This window comes from Osmerus eperlanus, chromosome 8 (assembly GCF_963692335.1).
Source record: "Osmerus eperlanus chromosome 8, fOsmEpe2.1, whole genome shotgun sequence".
In the NCBI taxonomy this organism is placed as follows: Eukaryota; Metazoa; Chordata; class Actinopteri; order Osmeriformes; family Osmeridae; genus Osmerus; species Osmerus eperlanus.
In genome coordinates, this window is record NC_085025.1 from 3174932 (window position 1) to 3197110 (window position 22179).

A 22179-nucleotide genomic window follows, 5' to 3' on the forward strand; every position below is an offset into this window, starting at 1 on the left:
TTTTACAGAACCAACAGCCTGCTGATATACTGCAATGATAGGTGATGGTGAAAAAACGTTAACGATAAAATATTGAACAAAAATATGAATACAATCTTTAGGCCTATTAAATTAAATCAGCCTTTGACATTTTAAATTGAGCAATTTAATTACATTGCATTTCAAATAGTTGATACATTTTCTATATGTATTCATAGCCTAGCCTAATGTATTATCAAAGCAATCGTTTCTCCTAAATATTTCATAGAGTTTACATTAATTCACAGATTTGCAGGGAGCCTAACGCTTTAGATAAACAATAAAATGATTATATTTTAAATACATTAGAATAATGCGGTTATGGTCAGTTGTGGAGTCTATAATGGATGATTTATCAAAACCTCATCAAAAAAGCAAAACGTTTATTTTGTTGTTTTTAATAAAAGTAATGCCTTCTCTTTACGTTATGTCAAGAAGGAATTGAAGCGCGGAGATATCAGAAACATTTAGAGACAACTGCTCATACCTTTTCTAGTTTTGTAGTTTGTAGCTAATCGTCTGATAATTGAAACTTAAAAATGACACCAATTCCAAGTAGTCAAAACTTTGTTGATGCATGCGTAATTATAACAATTTGCCACTGACATGTACACTGTCACAATTTGAGATCGGCATCCGACATCTTTTCATACAATGTATTCGTTTTCCAAATCCGAAACGATACAAGCCAGCTACCGTGAAGTTTTACTCACTGGGAAATTCATTACAGAAAAATCGAAGTTTGACTTGGTCTTACCTTGAAGGCGACGGGAAGGGTTTTGTTGCAGCGCCAGTGAGAGGGCAGGACTGAGCAGAGGAAATTGGGACTGTCAGTCCGTACCAACTCCGCCGGGTGGTCAGCGATGATTTCGGCCATGCTGCGGTTTTCGTGCGGACGCAGTCTTGGCACTGCAGCGTCCGGCTGACCCGTCGGTGTGCTCACATCGTTCATCTTTCCCGGGACCGGCTGCAGGCTACTCGACGGTGGACTGAACCTCCGACTGGCACTGGGATCTACGGGAATTCGCATCACACCAGCCTAGATTAGCGAAAAGGCACCGAGACTAGGGAAAAAACAAATACAACTGTTCTTCACTCCTCTGAGGGCGAAACTCCGAGTGCTCCGTTGGTGCGAAACTTCAGCACTGCTGCCAATGGAAAATGGGACACGCAGAGCGCAGAGTTGCAAAACCCTATCCACTACAAACTTCAGCGGACGACTTCGAGTGAAATAAAATACTGTCCTACTAGAACACCATGTTTGAACGCATGATAAGGATGTTTCTGACGACTCTTCAACTGATGTTCAACTTTTCAATGTAAATGTCCAAGACAAAAACAGATTGATGTGTGAATATGGTTATGAATAACCCAAAATAAAAATCCAAGCACTGTAATTTACTAAAAGAAACTAAACTGGAACAATCCATCCAGATGTTGTCTACTCAAGACGTTTTTGTCTCTTTTTCCTTTCAGTGAAAACTTAAAGCGTAGCTCCAGGTGCGTCATTGAAGTCTTTGTGCCAAGCTGAAAAGCTAGCTCTCAAAGCCTGCAGGCTATGTACACAAAAAAGTTTTCAAAGACAAGAGGAGTAAGGTACGAATATTGCTTTGAACCACACATTGAAAAGCTGTTTATAGCCAGCGGTCGACACAATTGAATGTAGGCTATCTGCCATATAATGTGCAGGCTAATAAAGTATAGTCCAACAATGAATTCAACTTAAAGGGTTAAAAATATTGTTGAAATGTAAGAAAAAAAGCCGGCTAGATGAAAGAAGCGGAAAAACGCGGCCGGGTTTGTAGCCGTAAATGTGGTTAATGTTTGGAGGCCGGGTTTTCCCGTGCTGTGAGTTTTGTGGTTTATATAGCTACAGCGCCGAGGAATGATTGTGCTGATGCTACTAGAGCACGTGGTGTCTTGATTCACATCTATTGGAGCTATCGTGATCAATACTGTAGTGGACATTCATCAGCCAATGTAGGCTACTCAGAATTTGTGAAATATTCTATACATGGTTGATATTTTTAGAAATAGGGCTAGTATCTTTTTTTTTCTTCTTCAGAAATAGCCTACTTCAACATGCTTTAAAACAATTCCGGTAGCAAAATGTCATCTAAAAAAAAAAAAAACATACCGACATGTTATGAGTTCCAGGGATAATCCACACACCTACAATGTTCAACATATTCTACTAGACTGAATTCGCTTTAGACCATTCCGAATAGGCTTGACCGTTAATCTCCCCTTTCCCTGACCCCGTGAATGCCGCGAGCCTTGGACACACATGGCCACGTTAAACAACAAACTAAGAGATCTTATAACGAACTACTTTAGTAGTAGTATTTATACACTGTTTGACAGAGAGCCGCTTGCCTTCGTCTCAGGCAACAGAAACTAGGTATGACCAAACCGAGCCTCGAGTCAATGAGTCACCAGAGAGCTGTGACTCAGGTGGAGACGCGGGAAGCCGAGCGTTGAGTTACACTCGCTCGCAGGGGAGTGCTGACCAGTATGCTCTGGTATATTATTTAGGGATAAAGACGGTTTTAAAGACCATTTAAACAATTAAAGAGAATTGATTGTGATATCATATCGAATTTACGTTATCTATTTAATAAGAGGCATTATTTAAATGATCTGAATTGGTTTATAAGTATAATTATTTATATATATATATAATAATATAGAGTCAACTAGAGTTAATTTGAGATGAAATATATCCTGGCACGAATATAAATACAAGTCGTCTAAGATTGGTCACAGACTTTTGGTTAAGCGTAATTCCAGTTGTCTATATTGACGTTACGCAAATCCATTATACAGTTTGAGTCCGTATGCCGCATTGCATTTTCATACTGCATGTATGCATTATGGCTCATTGATTCAGTTGTGGCCTGAATGACAAATGTCCTTCAAAGGTATTCTACATTTTAGTTTTAAACACAGGAATAAGGCTGAGAAAACAACTGTCAATTTATACAACAAATTTGGCAGTTGGAATTAATGTCTCCCATTTCATAAAAAAATCTCATTGGCCTAAAGCCTGAAACAAAACAGAATTGAACCACCTGCATGTCCCAGGCCTTCCAGAGAGCTGTGGTTATTCAGCCCCTCACGTCCCTACTGTAGAGGGCATCCTCTTCCCTCTGAACTCTCTGGGCTCCACCTGCACCACTCCCTTCACTGCTCTGGCTTGGTACAGAGCCATCACTCATCTAGTCAGACAAGGCAACGCCACATCACACATCACCAGCATCACAACACCAGAGGCCACAACACCAGAGTCTACAACACCAGAGTCCACAACACCAGAGTCCACAACACCAGAGTCTACAACACCAGAGTCCACAACACCAGAGTCCACAACACCAGAGTCCACAACACCAGAGTCTACAACACCAGAGTCCACAACACCAGAGTCCACAACACCAGAGTCCACAACACCAGAGTCTACAACACCAGAGTCCACAACACCAGAGTCCACAACACCACAACATAGAGCCACTTGGTTCCCTGTGCTCTTTAACAGGCTTTACTGAAGGGACTTTACTACAGGGACCTTTGATATCGGCCTCTATTTCTACATGAAACAGACTACAAAAAGCACAGATGTCAGATTAATTATTCTCTTTATTTATGGAACCCTTTTTTGTCACGTACAGTTGGTTGATTTGGGTCTCATAACCGAGATAACTGATTGTTACAGGCAAGATTATTGTTTGTAAATACACAGTAACATCCTCACAGCAACAACGTCATACGTTTTTAGCCGTTCTAAAATGATGGCAGTGCAAACGGAGGCTATTTTGTCAGGGTAGGGGGCTGAATGAGTTGGTTGTGGTGCGTGTGTGAATGAGAGGATGTGGGAGGGACATATAAAGGGATATAGTATAAAGTCAAAGAAAGCTCTGACATGCATTTGGCTCTTCGTCACATGGTAAAACGAGTGATTGAGTTACACTTCCGTTAGATGGTGCCCAAAGAGCTATATTGTTGATATTACCCAACATTCTCCAAGATCAGCTCGCAATTTATGGATGGATAAATTTGACCAGTTGTAATTAAATCTGTTAGGGCAGTAAACATGGTCTTACTGTAAATGCAGGGGGTATTATTTTTAACAGAAAGGGAGTTGAATTTCACTTCTGATAATATCTGTCTTTCACCACTGAATTTATTTTCAGTGATGCGGAAAACATCCACAGCATGATACTGCAAGTTCATTTCAGAACTGTTTATTTGTATTGCTTTTAGATATTGCAGTGCCACTGAGCTTTGGACACGTGATTAACTTAATGTGAAGTCGTCACTGTACGTGCAGTATATGTTATGTATTATATTACTAATGTTATAGTGACACAATTGCTCTGTGGCATAGTTCCATAAGAGTTCGATCTACCCACGTCCCAGCTCCTTCCTTGCCACATGTCCCTGTGAAGGGAGTTAAACTCTGACAAGCTGAACTCATCAAAGGGTGCTTGTCTCACCTGACTGCTTTGGATCTCTGCAGAACGGCCTGCTCTGTCTCACCGGCTTTCTCCATATTCATCTGTCTGTCTGTCTGTCTGTCTGTCTGTCTGTCTGTCTTTGTGTCAGTCAAGTTTCAAGTTCAAGTTCAAAGTTAATTACCATTTGTAACAAGTACAGGTATGAGGTACAGTGGAATTCTCTGGATCTCCTCATGTCTGTCCGTCTGTTCTCTTGATCAAAATGTGGTCTGAATGTTTGTGTGTAGTTGAGTACAGTGTGTGTGTGTGTGTGTGTGTCAGAGCTAGGCTAACCTCTGAGTTTGGGTCTACTGTGTAATCCCTGAGGGGAAACTATACAAAGTGCAGTTCAGTCATATTTAAATTCAGTGTTTCCTGGTTGTTAAGTTTCACATTTGGAAACAGAATAATAGTCAGAAGTGGTCAATGTTCGTTCTCTGACTGAATACGAGCCATAGCTACTAGTGTCAGAAACTCACACTTTCTTATTACAGTGTAATAAATATAGTCTGATTCTAAGACTGGTTCTCTCTTTTGTTCAACAGCACAGCTGGAAGTACTCTGGCCCAGTTCTGTTTCAGTTCATCTACTGAATTACTCCACATGTGGAACTGGAAAACTAAGCTGTAATGCAACTGGGAGCTTCATCACAACACTAAATCAGATTTCCCTGCATGATCAATAAAATAAGATTGAACACAGATTGATCAGATATGTCTGTCAGAAGTACTCTTGGTACACTGGAGGAGAAAGACACTGCATGTGTGTCGTTAAAATCCGAACAAGGATGAGATGACAGCGTTTTCAGTTATAGCTTATCTGTCCAATTCCACATCCAGGTTTAATGTGACACACTGACACACACTCAGGCCACCAACTGTCTGCCTGCTCAAGCACATACCACACACACACACACACACACACACACACACACACACACACACACACACACACACACACACACACACACACACACACACACACACACACACACACACACACACACACAGAGACACCTAACCCTTCTCTATTAACCACACTTCATTAAAAAGAGGATGTGTCACACAGAACTCAATGTTGAGGGCAAATGTAAATAAACAAGAGAGCAGGGCTGCACCAGAAGCCTTCAGACATGCACACACACATCAACATGTTTCATGTCTAACCTCCCTATGTAAAGCCAGATTACGCTAACTACTTTTCTCTCCCTCCCTCAATCCCTCCCTCTCTCTCTTCTTCACTCTCTTCTTCCCTCTCTCCTTCCCTCCCTCCCTCCCTCCGTCTGCCTCCCTCCTCTCCCATCTCTTCTTCGGCGTACTTTCATCGCACTGGAGAGGAAAAGTACAGCCACTTAAAACTTGGGATTAAGGCTCCATTTCACAGTGGTGCATTTTTCAAGACACTTAATTATAGCTTTCTAGAGGAGGGCTGTGATGAGGCCCAGAGCCCTCTCTGCTCTAACGGGATGTTTCCATGCTTGGCAGGCCAGCCAGCGCTGCGCTGGGGCAGAAAACGATGATGCTCAGAAATCCTACTCCTAGGACCTCACCAGGACCTCAGTCACTCTCAGCCTTCCACCCACAGATCCCAGATCAGAGTAAGCTCATAATGACTGTTTGTCACTGAGAATGTGACATCACTACGACCCATCAGGAAAGCTTCTCTGTGGGTGTGGGTGTGTGTACAGTATGTGTGTGTGTGTGGGTGTGTGTACAGTATGTGTGTGTGGGGGGGGGGCGTGTGTATAAGTCATTGACATAGATGACTCGTCTCAAAATGTTTTTCTAACCATTCCAGCCAGGCAACTGATGTGAATGGCAGAGAAGTGGCAGAAGACTTGAAACAGAGGAAGAATGACAGCTGCCAAAAACTGTTGGACGGAGAGAGAGGGGAAAGAGAGGGAGGGAGGGAAAGAGAGAGAGCGACGAGAGACCGTATGAGAGAGAATTCTGTGTCCTGTCAGCGTGTGTGTGATATTTCAGTCATGCTTTCTGCTCCCAACATGGCAGAGTGTAGCATGGAAAGCGAGGTGGGGGGTTGGTGGGTGGAGGAGGGGGGGCAGGGATGGAGGAAGAGGGGGGTGCTTGTGGTGGGGGGGAGAAGGGGAGGGGGGGGCAGGGATGGAGGAGGGGGGGGGTTGAGGTGGGGGGAGAGGGGGAGGGGTGCCAGGGATGGAGGAGGGGGGGGGTGCTTGTGGTGGGGGGAGAGAGGGGGAGTATCAAGACAATTTCCTCTCCGCTCTTATTGCTCTGACTGTCTGCCGCCCGTTGCCTTCATGGAGGTCCCTAATTGAGATCACTTGTGCTTAAAAATAGGAACAAAAAGGAACTGCTGTGGCCGGGGAGAGGAGAAAATAGAGCAGTAATGTGTGATGAAGGGTGCCATTAAAGAGTCCTAACGACCCAAGTCAGCGTCAGGCACGGCCTTCAGACTCCGCCGTCTACCAAGGATCCCTCTGATGTTGACGTGTCACACAGCACCTGCTGTCACAGCACCTTGTGTGTGTGTGTGTGTGTGTGTGTGTGTGTGTGTGAGGGAGAGTGTGTGTAATTGGGGTTCGGGTAGCACTGTGATAGGATATGGTAACAGTGCCTGGGGCAACATCCAGAAAAATGGGTGGATCTCACAGTTTCTATAATGTGGCTGCATACACAGCACTCTTGGGTGTGTGTGTGTGTGTGTGTGGTGTGTTTGGTATAGTTTGTCTCACATTCAATAATAAATCCATTCTCAGACTTCATCACACAAGTTCGGATTTATAAATTCTGCACTCTCTTTATGTCGTTAGCAGCATTATCAGGAGTCCTGACACTTCATCAAGACACTGTGACTAATCACCTCCTCCCCTGGCTTCCTCCCCTGGCCTCCTCCCCTGGCCTCCTCCCCCTGCCGTCCTCCCCTGGCCTCCTCCCCCTGGCCTCCTCCCCCTGGCCTCCTCCCCCTGGCCTCCTCCCGCAGGCCTGGTCTCTGAGCACCACCTTAGACCCGCTGGCCTTCCCTTCAAACCATCTATCACTCAATCTGGTGTGATCCAACTATTAATCAAACAATGAGCTGGGCCCTGGGAGACAGGCTTGAAGGATTGGTTGGAAGGAGACCTGACACGTCCAGGAGTGGTACAGAGCCATGGCTGGGAATCGGAACCCTGTAAAGCGCGTTGATTTTGGACGGAGAACCTCTGTAGGTGCTAAAGACAATACAGACACTTGGGCTAGGCCAACATTCCACTTTACAGTTTTTTCTTTCCTCTGTGTATTTCACTGGTCTACTTCCCCTTTGCAAACTACCCGGCTAGTTTCAAAATATTTATAGTACATCTGCAAGACATGCTGTTCTCATGTATCCAGGACCGTTTAGCTGTATTCATTATGTGAGGTAAAACTAATACCAGATTTATAGAGGGGGATTTCACTAGGTTCCCCTTGTCCTGTAGTAGATTGAGGATGATTTATGTGAGGTGTGCGCTTCAGAAGAGATGGATAGAGTGACTGGGGAGAGAGGCACACAGGCAGCGCTCCAGACTAGCATTCGCAGGGGGGCTATCCGCTATCACCCAGGGTCTCCAACGCTTCCTCCTCCCACCGCTCTGACAGGAGAGCTGGAGAAAAGGAGGGAGGGAAGGAAGGAAAAGAGGTGAGGATGTATGGATGTAAGAGGAGAGGAGGAATGTCCAGGTGCACCAAGTCAAACTTCGATGTAAGGAAGTCGAAAGGAGAAGGCCAAGCAAGAAAATAGTGTTCAGTGGATGCTCAATTGAACACAGACATAAACATAGCCTTCTAGAACGACAATGATATGCCTGGCAGGGCACTGTATGCTAATGTTTTATTTTGGACGGTCATAATGCATAGAACGTGTCTGTTTAGCTTGGCTCCCCTCGCATGGTGGGGATACTGGGGTTTTTAGCAGACACAGCTTTCACCCGCTGTAACTGAGACTCTGCTGGAAGCCAGAGATGTAGCTTGCTTTCCCGGGCCCAGCTTGACTACCCTGCACTCTGCACAAGTCTCAGTGTGTAACATGTAAACATCAACATCGATTCAAAACTAAAAGCCACTGTACGTCCAGCTCTCTGAGAGCAGCCAATCAGATAGCACAGAGAGAGAGAGAGAGAGAGAGAGAGAGAGAGAGAGAGAGAGAGAGAGAGAGAGAGAGAGAGAGAGAGAGAGAGAGAGAGAGAGAGAGAGAGAGAGAGAGAAAAGGAAAGTGAGAAACTAAGAGAGTGGTGGTCACAGAAAGGGCCACAGCACCGGGGGAAGCAGACCCAGCCACAGCACTCTGTTTTGGGGTTTGGATCCCTCCCTCTCTCCTGACACACATCCAGCTCGCTCTCATTCACCATGGACACAGTCCAAACTACCGACTATGAACTCTACAACCCGGAGCCATCTAGCGGATCAGATTCCTCAGCATTTAGACATTTAAAAGCAGGCAGAGATCCATGTGTGATCCTCTTGACTGGCCTTGGAGTCAGGGCCTCACATGTAACATGTACTGGTCCTGGAGTTCCTGGCCCAGCCTACCAGTCAAGCGTGCTGGATGGTATAATGAGTGAAGCTGACAGTGGGGTAGCAAGTTCAGCCGTGTCAGAGCCAAGAGCTGGACCTGAGCCCAAAACTCCAGCCTGTAATTACACCAACGCTATTAAGCTACTGGTCAGCTATGACTCAGAAAGAGGGGCTAAGGTGATTAGGAGGTTGGGAGTGGGGGGAGGGATGGATGGGAGTAGAGGGGCTGTTAGTCCTGAGGATGTCCTCAGACAAACCACCACCATCCCTCCCCCCCCCCCTCCCCAAAAACGAAAGGCATAAAAGACTCACTCTGGGGAAACATGATTTCACAGGACATGAATGAGTATTGTCTGATAATGCGACCCATGACCTTGTGTTTTTCCGAGCAAGACAAACCGTTGTTTCTTCCAGGGTAGAAGGGCGTCTTATGGTGTGTGTGCTCTGCCCCAAGCTGAGATTCAGATGACGCCTGCTTTCTGTTATTAAAATGTACTGAGCAGTCCTGAGCAGTGAGTCTCAGTCTGGGAGAGTCCCACAGGGAACATCAATTTCATTGTGAAACGTTGTTCTTCAAAAAATGATCCATTTTGTGGTGTGCGTTATGACATAGGAGAGTATCTAAATGCCTTACACATAAAATGCCTCCTTGGCATTGAGACTGTTGGGATGTGGTCTCAGCCTGACAATTAAATTGTCCACTTGGAGTACTCTCTCACTGTGGAAGCAAAAGATTTAAATCATCTTTCCAGAATTGATAACGTTAAATGTTTAAAACCTCATTTCATGGTGCCATATATCATTTTGATGGAGTCTGGCAGCCCTGGGAGACAGAAATGTCTCCAGTAGATCCATCGTTTCAGACGGCTAATGCCAGGCCTGAACCTTGCTGAGCCCTCCAACAGGACCACAACACACTCAAAAAGAATAGGGTTGTTTCAATAATCGTCTCTAACTGTCAATAAACTTTACAATACATCTAGACTCAGGCTTGGCCCACCATAGGGTGAGAACCAGGAAGTTCCCTGATCCTAAGTGAAGGTGAGCTTCTCAGTGTGGTGGGTTCAGTAATGTCACTCACCAAGCACAATCACCATGCTGCTACAATCCTCAACTCAAGACGATAACACACGATATCTCAGCCCTCATTATGTATGGGGGCTCATTATCAGCAGAGATTGGAAGTATTTTTCAAGATTTTTCAGGTATCAGTACTTTACTTCACTATTGATTTTTCTGACAACTTTTTACTTTCACTCCTTAAAATGTGTACACAAATATCTGTACTTTCTACTTCATACATTTTAAAACCAGGCTTGTTACTTTAGTTTTAATCTGTATTTGGTCGCCTTTTTTTCAATTTCCTGGCTACATGTTTCAATGCAGCCAATCAGACGTGGCTTTTAATAACCAGAACAGGTTACGCTAACCCTTAGATATTGCTTTCTTAAACCTACACTCAGCTTGTGGGGCGGCTGTGGCTCAGGGGGTAGAGAGGGTTGTCTATTAATCGCAAGGTTGGCGGTTCGATCCTCGACTCCTCCTAGGTCACGTGCCGAAGTATCCTTGAGCAAGACTCTGAACCCCAAGTTGCTCCCGATGGGCAGGCCAGCGCCTTGCATGGTAGCTCGCTGCCGTCGGTATGTGTGAGTATGTATGGGTGAATGAGAGGCAAACATTGTAAAGCGCTTTGAGTGCCGCTAAGGTAGAAAAGCGCTATATAAGCAGTCCATTTACAGTCCATTGTGCAACTTCTCACTTTTTTCATGGACCGATAACAGGTCGCCCTCACGGAGATCTCTCCCATTTCTAGATTTTTCTTAGAAACCGAGAAAGCCATGTTAGATTATCCGTAGGGAACACATAACTGACCAATTATTTATGTGTTAACATTAACGACTAGCAAGCAAGCTGACAATCAGATCATTGATTACATTATAATTTAGCTAAAAGTGGCTAATTAGCTGGCCTAGCTAATGTTATTGCTCAATCCCTAGATAGCTAAGCTACCTTGTGATAGAACTAGCTACTTTTACTGTGTGTGAGATAGATAAACCTTACCTTCATAATTTTCCATGTAGCTCGACACATACAATTTGAACATCTTTTCTCTCTTGCTTGAAAGGCAGCGACATAGAATCCTATGCACATCGTTACTTGTCATTTAGGGAAGATCATCCAAACTCCTTGTAAAAAACAGCATTTTGTGAGACTGAGATCTAACTTAACTGCTACTGTAGCCACCAGAAGCTGTTGACCTGGCTGATGCTGACATTTCCGTTTTTGAAAATCGGATTTTGAAGATACAAATCTTTTATGCGCTTTTAAAAATCACTTTTCAAAGATACAAATCTTTTCTGCGCTTTTGAAAATCATAGATACAAGATACAAATGTATATTCCGCGTCTATATACAGTTTTACACTTGCAAATCTTGACCCATAATGCAGGTCACCAACTTCCGGTAGCTAGTCTAGCAGTTATGTAAGTTCTCTCACACTAAATGCCTTTTTTATGAGTAGGTCGTCGGTGATCTTCCCAAAATGACAATTAATGATTTACATAAGGTTCTATGTTTCTGCCCTTCAAGCAAGAGGGAAAAGGGGTTCAAATTGTACATTTCGAGCTACATCGACAACTACGAAGGTAAGGTTTATCTAACTCACAGTAAAGTAGACTAGCTAGCTATCGAACGGATTTGAGCAATAACATTGTCTAGCTAGGCTAGCTAGTTAACAATTTTAGCTACATTAACTTATAATGTACTCAATTATCTGATTGTCAGCTGTTAGCCAGCTACCGTTCTTCTGGTCGCTATAAAAGCCCCCAGCCTCTCGGTCCTTTGTGTGTGTAGTTGTACTCTTGTGCGGGTGCGTTGGTGTGTATGTGCATATATACGTGTCTGTTCCTGCCTATGCTTGAGTGCCTATATCTGTGTATTGGTACATATGAGTATGTGGGTGTAAACGTGCATGCTTGTGTGTGTATGTGTGCGTAGGTGCGTGTGTGTGCGTGTAGCAGTAAAGGGCTGGCTCAGAGACTCTGGTTAACCAGACTGTAATTTGGAGGCCCACTGGAGACTCCCAACAGCTTCTTAGTGTTTGTTTACCAGAGAGCTTGACTCTACTGTTTCTGCTGCGTTCGCAGGGACTGGGGGGTTGCCGTGTATATGTGTGTACATATGTGTGTGTTTGTGTGCTAAAATGTACTGTATGAAGTGAAGGTCACAACTCTAACTGATCCTCATCAAGCTTTTTCCACCAGACATAACCAGTAAACAATAGCACAGAGCTATCTTCAGCAGATGTAAGATAGCTTAGATCTTGTGATTCTCATGGAACTATATTTCCAAGATTTCTTCTTTTGCACATTTACTGAGCTTACAAATTGTGACACCACTGTGTGCTGTTTTTCTCATCCGTCTTAAAGTTGTATCGTTGTAATTTAACTTAAAATATATTTCTCTTTTGTGTGCTGGAATTGGACCATGCTTATGAATAAGACAACAATAGAACACAGCTTCAGAAAGGCACACGTGAAATGCATTTGTCAGCAAAAAAACATGACTGTTATTTTTGTTTGTGCAGAAAGCAATTCTCCCGAGACAGAACGGCACAGTATTTTCTTTCATTCTCTCTGTCCCAATTGCGTTTCCCTCCCAAACAAGGAATAAAATGAAAACAATACAAATCAAAAGAGCACGGCCCCAAGCCTGTCATTTAGCTGTAACTGCGAGTAGACTTTAGTCTGAGATTTTTTTTCTTTTTCTTTCTTTCACTCTCTTTTACCCTCATGTATGCACACACACACACACACACACACACACACACACACACACACACACTAATACACATAGAAAGTCACACATAAACAGTATTGTTGAGTCCTCCTGAAAAATCCTGACAAGAGAGGAAGTTGGGAAGCATGTGGAGATTGAGAATAGAGGAGATTGAGAGAGAGAGATAGAGAGAGAGAAAGAAAGAAAGAGAAAAACACAGAGAGAGAGAGTTCTATTTCCTCAGGGGTGGAATAGACAGTCAGTGAACAACAGATGACAGCGAGCGATGAAGGCGTTGACGGAACAACAAAACATTGGAGTTCGGCTAAGCTCCCCTATCTTCTCCAAGGCTTCTGTCTATAGTTGTGAGTGAGTGGAGTGAGTGAGTGACAGAAACACGCAGCACGCAGACAGACTGTCTCAGGCAGGTTCTGGCTGCTGTTTGATGAGATGCAAATGTATTAGATGGATGTTGTGGATCAGGAGACAGAGGAGGGAAAGAGGCCCACCCAAAGAAAACAGGGGTAAAGTGCCTGTAAACTGGAGAGTCACTAACAATGTAAGATACTCACATCAAGTTCCTCAAACAACTTCAATGTCTGTCAGTGAGAGACGAGCTGACAAGCCCGATCTTTCTGAAGTTATGGCAACACAAGTTACAGAGAGTCAGGGATAATACTTTCCCAGAGTTTGTGTGTAGCACTTCTGTCACGGTCATGTCATGGCTAGGCACTTCTTTGTCACGGTTGTGTCATGGCTTTGTCTGGTCATAGCAGCTATAGCAACAACACACATTACAGCATGTGTGAGTCTCGGTGTTTGGTCTCGGTCCCTATTGTGCTTTTGTCCCTGATGGTGCAGAGGAGAAATCCCCTATTCTCTCATTTTCTCTCTGATATTCCAGTTTTTTCTTCCCCTCTCTCTCTCTCTCTCTCTCTCTCTCTCTCTCTCTCTCTCTCTCTCTCTCTCTCTCTCTCTCTCTCTCTCTCTCTCTCTCTCTCTCTCTCTCTGCCTGCCTCTCTCTCTCTTTCTCTGTCTTTGTCTCTCTCTCTCAGGAGGCCACTTTCCAAATGAGTGCTGCTGTCCCTTGCTTCACTGTACTCCCTGGAGACCTGTCAGTATCAGCTACAGAAACTACTGTACACTTCAAAGCCAGACCTGTGTACTACACACTCTTCTTCTATAGCTTTTGTGTCTCTGGGGTGTATACAGTTTCACTCCCTGTGTGTGTGTGTGTGTGTGTATGCATGTGTGTGTGTGTGTGCGTCACAGGTGGTGAGGAGGTGACTGGTCTGATTAGTGCAGTGACCAAAGAGACGCCCACCTATCACATTTGTCACTGCCCCTTTCCTGAAAGTGTGGGAGGGGAAGGGGGGAGGGGAAGGGGGGAGGCAGGGAGTAGTGGGGGAGGGAGGGAGTAGTGGGGGAGGGAGGGAGTAGTGGGGGAGGGAGGGAGGGTTGGTAGGTGTCATAATAAATGACCACCCCCGCCATGGCAGATGTGAGGTGGTTTGAAAGAGACAGTCTCTTGTGTTGCTCCTACGCTATGGCTCACAAGCGCAAACTGATCCCTCTCTTTGTATCTGATATGAGGCTCTATTCCCTCTTACAAAGACACACACACACACACACAGACAGCACACACACACACACAAATACATACAGCACACACACACACTGGCCTCCCTCATCCTCAGTTGCCAGTGCTGTCAGATTACCATAAAAGGCCTGGGTGGGCACTGAAGGGAGGGAAAGCAACTCAGATTTTCAGGTGTGTATCTGATCTGCTGCATCAACACCTCAACGCTGCCGGCATGAGTGTGTGGGACGGTCATTTGAGCAATTTAGGAGATGGGCCTGTGTGCTATTAATGACACCACACACTATCCAGCTCCTGTTCCTCACCCCCATACATCTCTGTCTCCTTCCGGCTGTACATTAACACCAGATACACACACACACTTCTGGTGTGGTACAAACACCTACACACACACACACTTTGACGTGGCATGAACACACACGTGTACATTTGCCGAGGCGAGGGGGGGGGGGGGGAGGAGGGGGTGGAGGGGATTGGTTCCAGGTGCCAGTATGAGTGAGAGCATTAATCAAACAGACAGCTTCTCCTGTCACTGACACCTGGGCCCCCTCCACCACCCACCTTCCTGACACCACCCACCTTCCTGACACCACCCACCTCCCTGACACCACCCACCTTCCTGACACCACCCACCTCCCTGACACCACCCACCTTCCTGACACCACCCACCTCCCTGACACCACCCACCTTCCTGACACCACCCACCTTCCTGACACCACCCACCTCCCTGACACCACCCACCTTCCTGACACCACCCACCTCCCTGACACCACCCACCTTCCTGACACCACCCACCTCCCTGACACCACCCACCTTCCTGACACCACCCACCTTCCTGACACCACCCACCTCCCTGACACCACCCACCTCCCTGACACCACCCACCTTCCTGACACCACCCACCTCCCTGACACCACCCACCTCCCTGACACCACCCACCTTCCTGACACCACCCACCTTCCTGACACCACCCACCTCCCTGACACCACCCACCTTCCTGACACCACCCACCTCCCTGACACCACCCACCTCCCTGACACCACCCACCTTCCTGACACCACCCACCTCCCTGACACCACCCACCTTCCTGACATCAAAGACCCAGCGCCACACTGTAGGCCAGCCATCATACTGTACTCACCGCCCGACACCGTGCAGGTACACTATACCTATTTACAGTGTGTTCAGCATCATGTACAGGTTTAACGCTTGCATTGTCTAAATTGGATTTTAAGAAACAAGTTAAATATATTTTTTGCGTTCTCACTGTGTTTCTCAATGTCCTGTTGAATGATAATGATTGGAGTAAACGTTCACTTTGGATTCTCAGTTCTCGTGATGTGCCAGTTCCAGTGATCTGCTGCCGTGCTATCATCACAGAAGATTCACCCTGTTGAATTTAACTTGATCCTCATCCTCACCTTTACACGAGCACCCAAACTCACCCTTGCACTAACCCACCAAGCCCCTCCCCCACCCTAACCCACCTAGCCCCTAACCCACCTAGCCCCTAACCCACCCTAACCCACCTAGCCCCTAACCCACCAAGCCCCTAACCCACCAAGCCCCTCACCCACCCAGACCCTAACCCACTTAGCCCCTAACCCACCTAGCTCCTAACCCACATAGCCCCTAACCCACCTAGCTCCTAACCCACCTAGCCCTTAACCCACCCTCACACTAACCCACCTAGCATTCCCTATGTGATCGGATATATATGTAGGAGCTGTGCCTCAGTCAGAGGGGATCCCACATTCCTGCAGGGTTAAACTAACAAGGAGAAAAACCTGGCCTTTCTGCCGAGTCCTGCAGAACAGGTAGAGCCTTGTGTAGGTGGCGCGGTGGTGCTCTCCCTCACGTCGTCACGGCGACAACCCAAACAGCCTCCACACTCCAGATTTCCCCTCATCGAAATATGGAAGACGCCAGGGCTTGAGAGCCCTGGCCCACTCGCTGAGAAGCAGAGCGGGGAAAACCAGCAGAGACACAGCTAAAGATTTCACTGTAGCCCGCTGTTTATTTTCACAGTTCTGAACCCTTGTATTGTAAACACCATCTCTCCATAAACACCTTGAAAGAATAAATTAAAAACAATAAAGTTTACAATTCATAAGGGGAACAAGCGCAAAATGAGAGGTTAAAAACAGCAGCGGCAAATGGAGTATGTAATGATGGGGATATAATGCAGGTTTTATGTTTCATTAGGGGCTATTGTTTCCAAGGTAAGCCTGGTACTAGGTAGTTACTTCCTCCCAGAAGGCCTGTATCAGATCACTTTACTTCGTAGTGGGATGCAGTTTAAACTGATGGAGGAATGTCAGATCTTGTTAAGTGTGAAAATAGCACACGGCAGGCAGTGTTCAAACATTCAATAATTATGTTAAATTCAATATCAGGGTTGTAATCCATTAAACAGTATGTGTGAGCCTGCACTCATCTGTGGTATAATGACATGTTTGTGGTTTTGGGAGCTCAAAGCTTTCAGTTTATCTCCATTTAAACTTCTCTTCATCACAAGTCTTAACTGAACACCCAGCTGTGGGTCTCTACAGAACCAGATTTAACAATGATCAATTTTAATTGCAACCGCAAAAATAAATCAATAATAATTATATATTTTTTTAAGTGAGTGATTGTTGATCCCTGTTCTTACAATCTCTGTGGGTAAAACCTGCCTATTTACCAGCACTCGCAACAAGACGTCTTACAGCAAGTGGAGGCAATTGGCAGATATCCTTATCATAATAGTGCAATTGGCCCTGGGGCATGTTTGTAAGAGCTACTGAAGATAAAGAAAATACAAAAGAGAACACACACTCGCACTGAGTTAATGTTAACTCTCCCGCCTGCGTTTGTTGATGCTTTCTCTATGTATTCTAGTTGCGAGACCTCTCTCTCTCCTATATGCTTGTTTTGGCAGTGTTAGTCTCTGAGGTTAACTATGAAATGATTGTCAGAGTCAGTGGTTGTCTGATCTAGATAGAAAAACAAAGCTTAATCGTTATGAGGCAAAAGCAACTCGCATCATTTTTCTTGCTCAACACATTTTGGAATCCAACGCCTCTATTGTTGTTTGTGCTGCATGAGAGCTTGTTATACAAGTAATAATTTAATATTTTGGAAAGCTTATGAAAACCACAGAGCATGATTTTAATCACAGCCCCCCCCCAAAAAATTATGTGATCATTTATTATGGATTTTCTCTTTTTTGTTTTTCGTTGTTTTTGGAGCCCAGACTGATCGCTATTCTGCTGCCTCAGAATGAGCATGTAGAGAACTATTGAAGTGTTGGTTTAGAGGTTTATTTCATAAACACATGCACGCAAGGCCACACGCAAGGTCATGAAAGGTAAAGTTCATCTTAAAGTACATTAAGGACATTTTAAGTTAATTAAGAATTCCTGGTGAGAGCATGATTGTTTCAGTGTACCACAGCAGTGTAGCCCGTGGCGACGGAAAGCTAAACCCTGACTGTCACCAGAGTGACTCCATAACCACAACATTCACTGGTTAGCATAGACTACAAAACTGGACCAATTCATCTCCCCGTGATTAAACACTGATATGTTAAAAACCTCAGTCCCTGATTAGCCTCAGATTAATGTAAACCTCCAGCCCTAATACTCTCTAATAGGTGGTTACTTCATTCGGTCTCCTAACACACGTACCTTTTTACTCCATCAACACAACCCTGCTGGGATTAAATAACATGTTTGCCTCAGAGGTACAATTAAGCAGCGCTAAATAGAGTGCCTTTGAGGCCCAAGCTGTGGGAAGAGCCTAGCTGCACAGTAGCCGCCACTGAAGAGATGAGATTTTCCCTTTGGCTTTTTCAAATTACCTATTGATGAGTGGGCTTCACGTCTCCCTGGCAGGGCCGGAGGGAGGATGTCTGGTTCGCCTTTAAGATGTCTCCTCGCGTCTCTACGACGCAGGGCTGTGGTTAGATCTGAGGGGAGCGCTTATGCAACAGAAGCTGCCTTTCTCAATGCATATAGGGTTTCCCTGCAAATTATTGGAGATTTTCTCAGGGGAAAGTTTTCCACCCAGGAGTCTTCATATTCTAGCAACGTCGTCTCGGATCTTTTTGATCTCTCTGATTTTGGTCCTTTTATTTCTCAAGCGCCAAGCTTACTGCATCATAACTGCTCCCACAACGTAATTGTCTATATCTAATTAAGTTTGTAATCGAGAAAATAGGAACCAAAGTGTTCCCTAGAGAAGCAAGGCGGTTCAGTGGGTGCCACACATGTTGAACATGATCCCACCCTCCCTTTTCTGCCAGTATGAGAAGTTATAAAAAATGTATTCGAGGCAATTAAATCTAAATGACTTGATCCAAATGCCAAGACAAATTTTAACGAGGTCCTTATTCAATGGGAGTACTTGCCCACTGAGACTGTAGGATTTATTGCTGAGAGTGTGCAGCCTTATAGATTACTAAATGATACCTTTTAGATACATTGAATCTTTTTGACTTGTTATAAATTCTATGAACGACGATAACTAATTCATGAAGCAGTATGTTCACTTAACGTGTGGATCCTTCCCATTTGTCTGTTACCAAAATTTCTGGCATGACCATAAATCCTTTTGAACACGATGTTGATCATATTATTAGTGTTTTCAATTCTTCTATACTGTTTATCATGTAATGTAATTATAGCTAAATATGCCAGTTCACATACTGTGTTTGAACTGCTAATAACAGACCAGGGAACAATGTCAATCTCGCTCTTGTTAAATAGACAGATCGTTGATCATCTCTCCTCCCAGATAGATCCTCGCTCTTGAACATCTGCCACCCTGCCTCCTGTCTCTCGCAGCATGCTTTCAATTTCCTGCAGCGCGGCTCCTCTCTGCATCCTCCCAGGGTCTGACCCCAGAGACACACCCAGGGGTCAGAGGTTAACATGGTAATGGTGGTGGTGATTGGTGGAAGTAGCTCTCTCTCCCTGGGCTTTCGGAGCATATTAACCCACCGTGCTTCTGTGAGCCGGCAAAGAGGCGAGGAGCACAGCTGTGTCTGACCACGGAGTCAACTGACTTCTTAAAAACATCTTTTAAACATTTGATTTGGATGGAGAGGTGGAGGATATGGAGTGTAGCGAAAGAGGAATCTGTTTAAGTTGAACCTCACTCAGTACGACTCTGTAATGAAAATATTTCTGTTTAAATTTAAATTCATCTGGTGAAAGGAAAGTATTATTTGTTTTGCTCTCTGAGTACAATAATTAGCAAATTATATTGTAGTACGAACTTATTTGTTATAATATACCAGGTCTGTTATTAAAAATAACAGCAAGCCGTCAAAAATTAAAATTTACTATCATAAAGTTCACAGTCATCAATTACACACTATTTGTGTATGGTAAGGCCCTGAAATAGTTAGGATTTGAGACATTTTCCAAAATATATAAAATCCAAACATTTATTTATCTTGTTGCACTGAACAAATGTTTTCTCCTTTAATTTAATTAAACCATGGAAGATATCTCAGGGGAATAATTGCAATTAATTTATCCTGTTTTCTTGCTGTGGAGTGTGATATTGGTAAGCAGGCTTTGTATACAGACTGACTAATCCTTTTTCCCGAACTATCCTTTTTCTTAATGACTGGTGAGATTGGTGTTCCCTTACTGATGTATTGCAGTGTAATCAGTCTAAATAAGAGTATTTAATTCACAAGAGACTGCAGTCCAGTGAGGGCTGATATCCAGAATGTGATAGAGAGACTAGTGAGAGGTTAAAGTTGTAGATGGTCATCACGCCAAGTGAGCAACACCATCTCAGATGGTCAGTGAGTGGACAATTTGCATTATGAAGAGGGCAAGACCTCTACCATAAATCCCTAGAACCAACACAGACACACCAACACTAACTCTTTCGGACAAACTTTCTTTCCCCGTCACATCTTGTTTTAATCCACAACTGTAGACCGTAGACTGTCATCCGACTGTTTACGTTTGAAAGAAATTGCGTGTTTTTGTTATATAATGACACAGCTCCAAAAAGATAGATTCAAGTAGTGTAAACATCACCTCTTCATCTCACGTTTTCGTACAACAAAAAGGTGGAGTCGATATTGTTACACATTGTGCTGCTTTTGATTTCTCATCTTTGCGTGCCACACAAGGCTAAAGAGTGTTTGGGTTGCATGAAGCCCTCATCAAACCCTGACCCCTTTCCCCTAACCTCTAGCCAAACCTCTAGACCTGACCCAATCCCAACACCTATCCCAAACCCATAGACTTGACCCAATCCCAACACCTGAACCAAACTTCTAGACCTGACCTAAACCTGTAACCCTGACTCAAACCTGTAACCCTGACTCAAACCTTTAAACCTGACCCATCCCAAAACCTCAACCCAAACCTCCGGTCTTTAACCAATTCCCAAACTTCGACCCGACCACTGGACCTGAACCCATCCCCAAACCTCTAGACGTGACCCAATACCCAAACCTAAGCCAAGCTCCTAGACCTGACCCTTTCCCATAACCCAAACCCAACAAAGACACTAACTTCCTGAGATAGTCAATCAGTCAATCACAGAGTACTCACCCCAGAAGAAGTTTTGTTGACATGGTGTCACCGTACTGAAAAGGCTGTTAGATGCCATAACTGCCTCTGGTCGCAGCGAGACCCACTTTTGTTCCTCTGTGGTTTCTGTGACCCTTGACACGTCCTAAACCAAGAGCACGCACCATGTCATGAAGATGGCAAAAAAGGAGAAAAAAAACCTCCACAAGAACTGCTTTTTTGTATCAACTATTCAGATGACCACAAGTAATGACCAGGTCTGGTTTTACGAAGAAAAAAAAAGGTTGAGGCAAATATCGTTTTTGCGGATGGATCGGATGGTGTTGGGCTAGCTTGCTCTGCGAGTGTGGTTGAAGCTTACTTACTCGCTTAGCGCGGTCCCTGTGACTGATGCCGAGCCGCGACGATTAACCATTTACGCTCCAGGTCGCTCTCAAACACACAACCCCGAGCCGCACGTCTGTGGTTCTGTGGTTGTTTGGGAGGCGAGCAGAGCCCTCACACAACCCAACAAGCACCAGCTTTAAAACTTGTCTCTTTCCTGTCTTCCATGTGCTGTCACTGGAGAGCCTGGGTCACATGGCTCTGACGTCATCACAGCAAAAAAGTTGAGTAGGACAGCCTACCGTTGCGGCTTTCTTTGCCGGTCTCTTTTTCTCCCCCCTCCTCTCTGAATCCCTCCTTCCCTCCACGCGTGGTGCGGCAGCTCTTCCAGTCTCTCTGGGGGATGGGGGTCTGACTCCCTGGAGTCTGGAGGCTTCAGAGGGGGCAGACTGCTCGACAGCCTCGGCCTCACCAGCATATGGGGAGCAGCACTCTGCTTCTACCTCCCTTCACTCTTTCATCCCCTCCCTCTTTCCCTCCCTCTCTCTCCCTCTCTCTCTCTCTCTCTCTCTCTCTCTCTTCTTCTCAAACTGTCTGGCGCAGGGCTCCTGTCTGCCTCTGAGCTTGGAGAGCTGAGTTGGGTAAGACGTGAGTTTGTGAGCGTATGAGGATAGCTGGCAGAGTGTGTATGAGTGTGTCTGTGAGAGAGAGAGTGAGAGAGAGAGAGAGAGAGAGAGAGAGAGAGAGAGAGAGAGAGAGAGAGAGAGAGAGAGAGAGAGAGAGAGAGAGAGAGAGAGCAGAGTGCTGGGTGGGTATGTGAGAGGAACGGAGGTGGTGTGAAACTCTGGTTATTTACAGAAGAGTGTGTCTGCAGAACTAGTTTAGAGTCGTTGGGTTTGCCCCGTGTTTGCAGTATGGAC

At 45.0% G+C, this 22179-nt stretch overlaps 1 protein-coding gene across 3 annotated transcripts in view; it reads right to left on the reverse strand.

Moving 5' to 3' along the window:
- runx2b (RUNX family transcription factor 2b) overlaps positions 1 to 21740 on the reverse strand; it is a 42367-nt gene extending 20627 nt beyond the window's left edge. The window contains exons 1-3 of one of the 3 annotated variants that reach the window (XM_062467927.1): positions 21301 to 21740; positions 20957 to 21080; positions 776 to 1032 (exon numbers count right to left, since the gene is read on the reverse strand). In XM_062467927.1, the coding sequence (XP_062323911.1) occupies positions 776 to 1032; positions 20957 to 21014 (315 nt within the window). In that variant the 5' untranslated portion in view covers positions 21015 to 21080; positions 21301 to 21740. Of the gene's footprint in view, positions 1 to 775; positions 1033 to 2155; positions 2340 to 20956 lie in introns of those variants that run through there. The other 2 variants (XM_062467930.1, XM_062467929.1) reach the window with 2 other exon arrangements.
- Between the last annotated feature and the right edge of the window lie 439 nt (positions 21741 to 22179).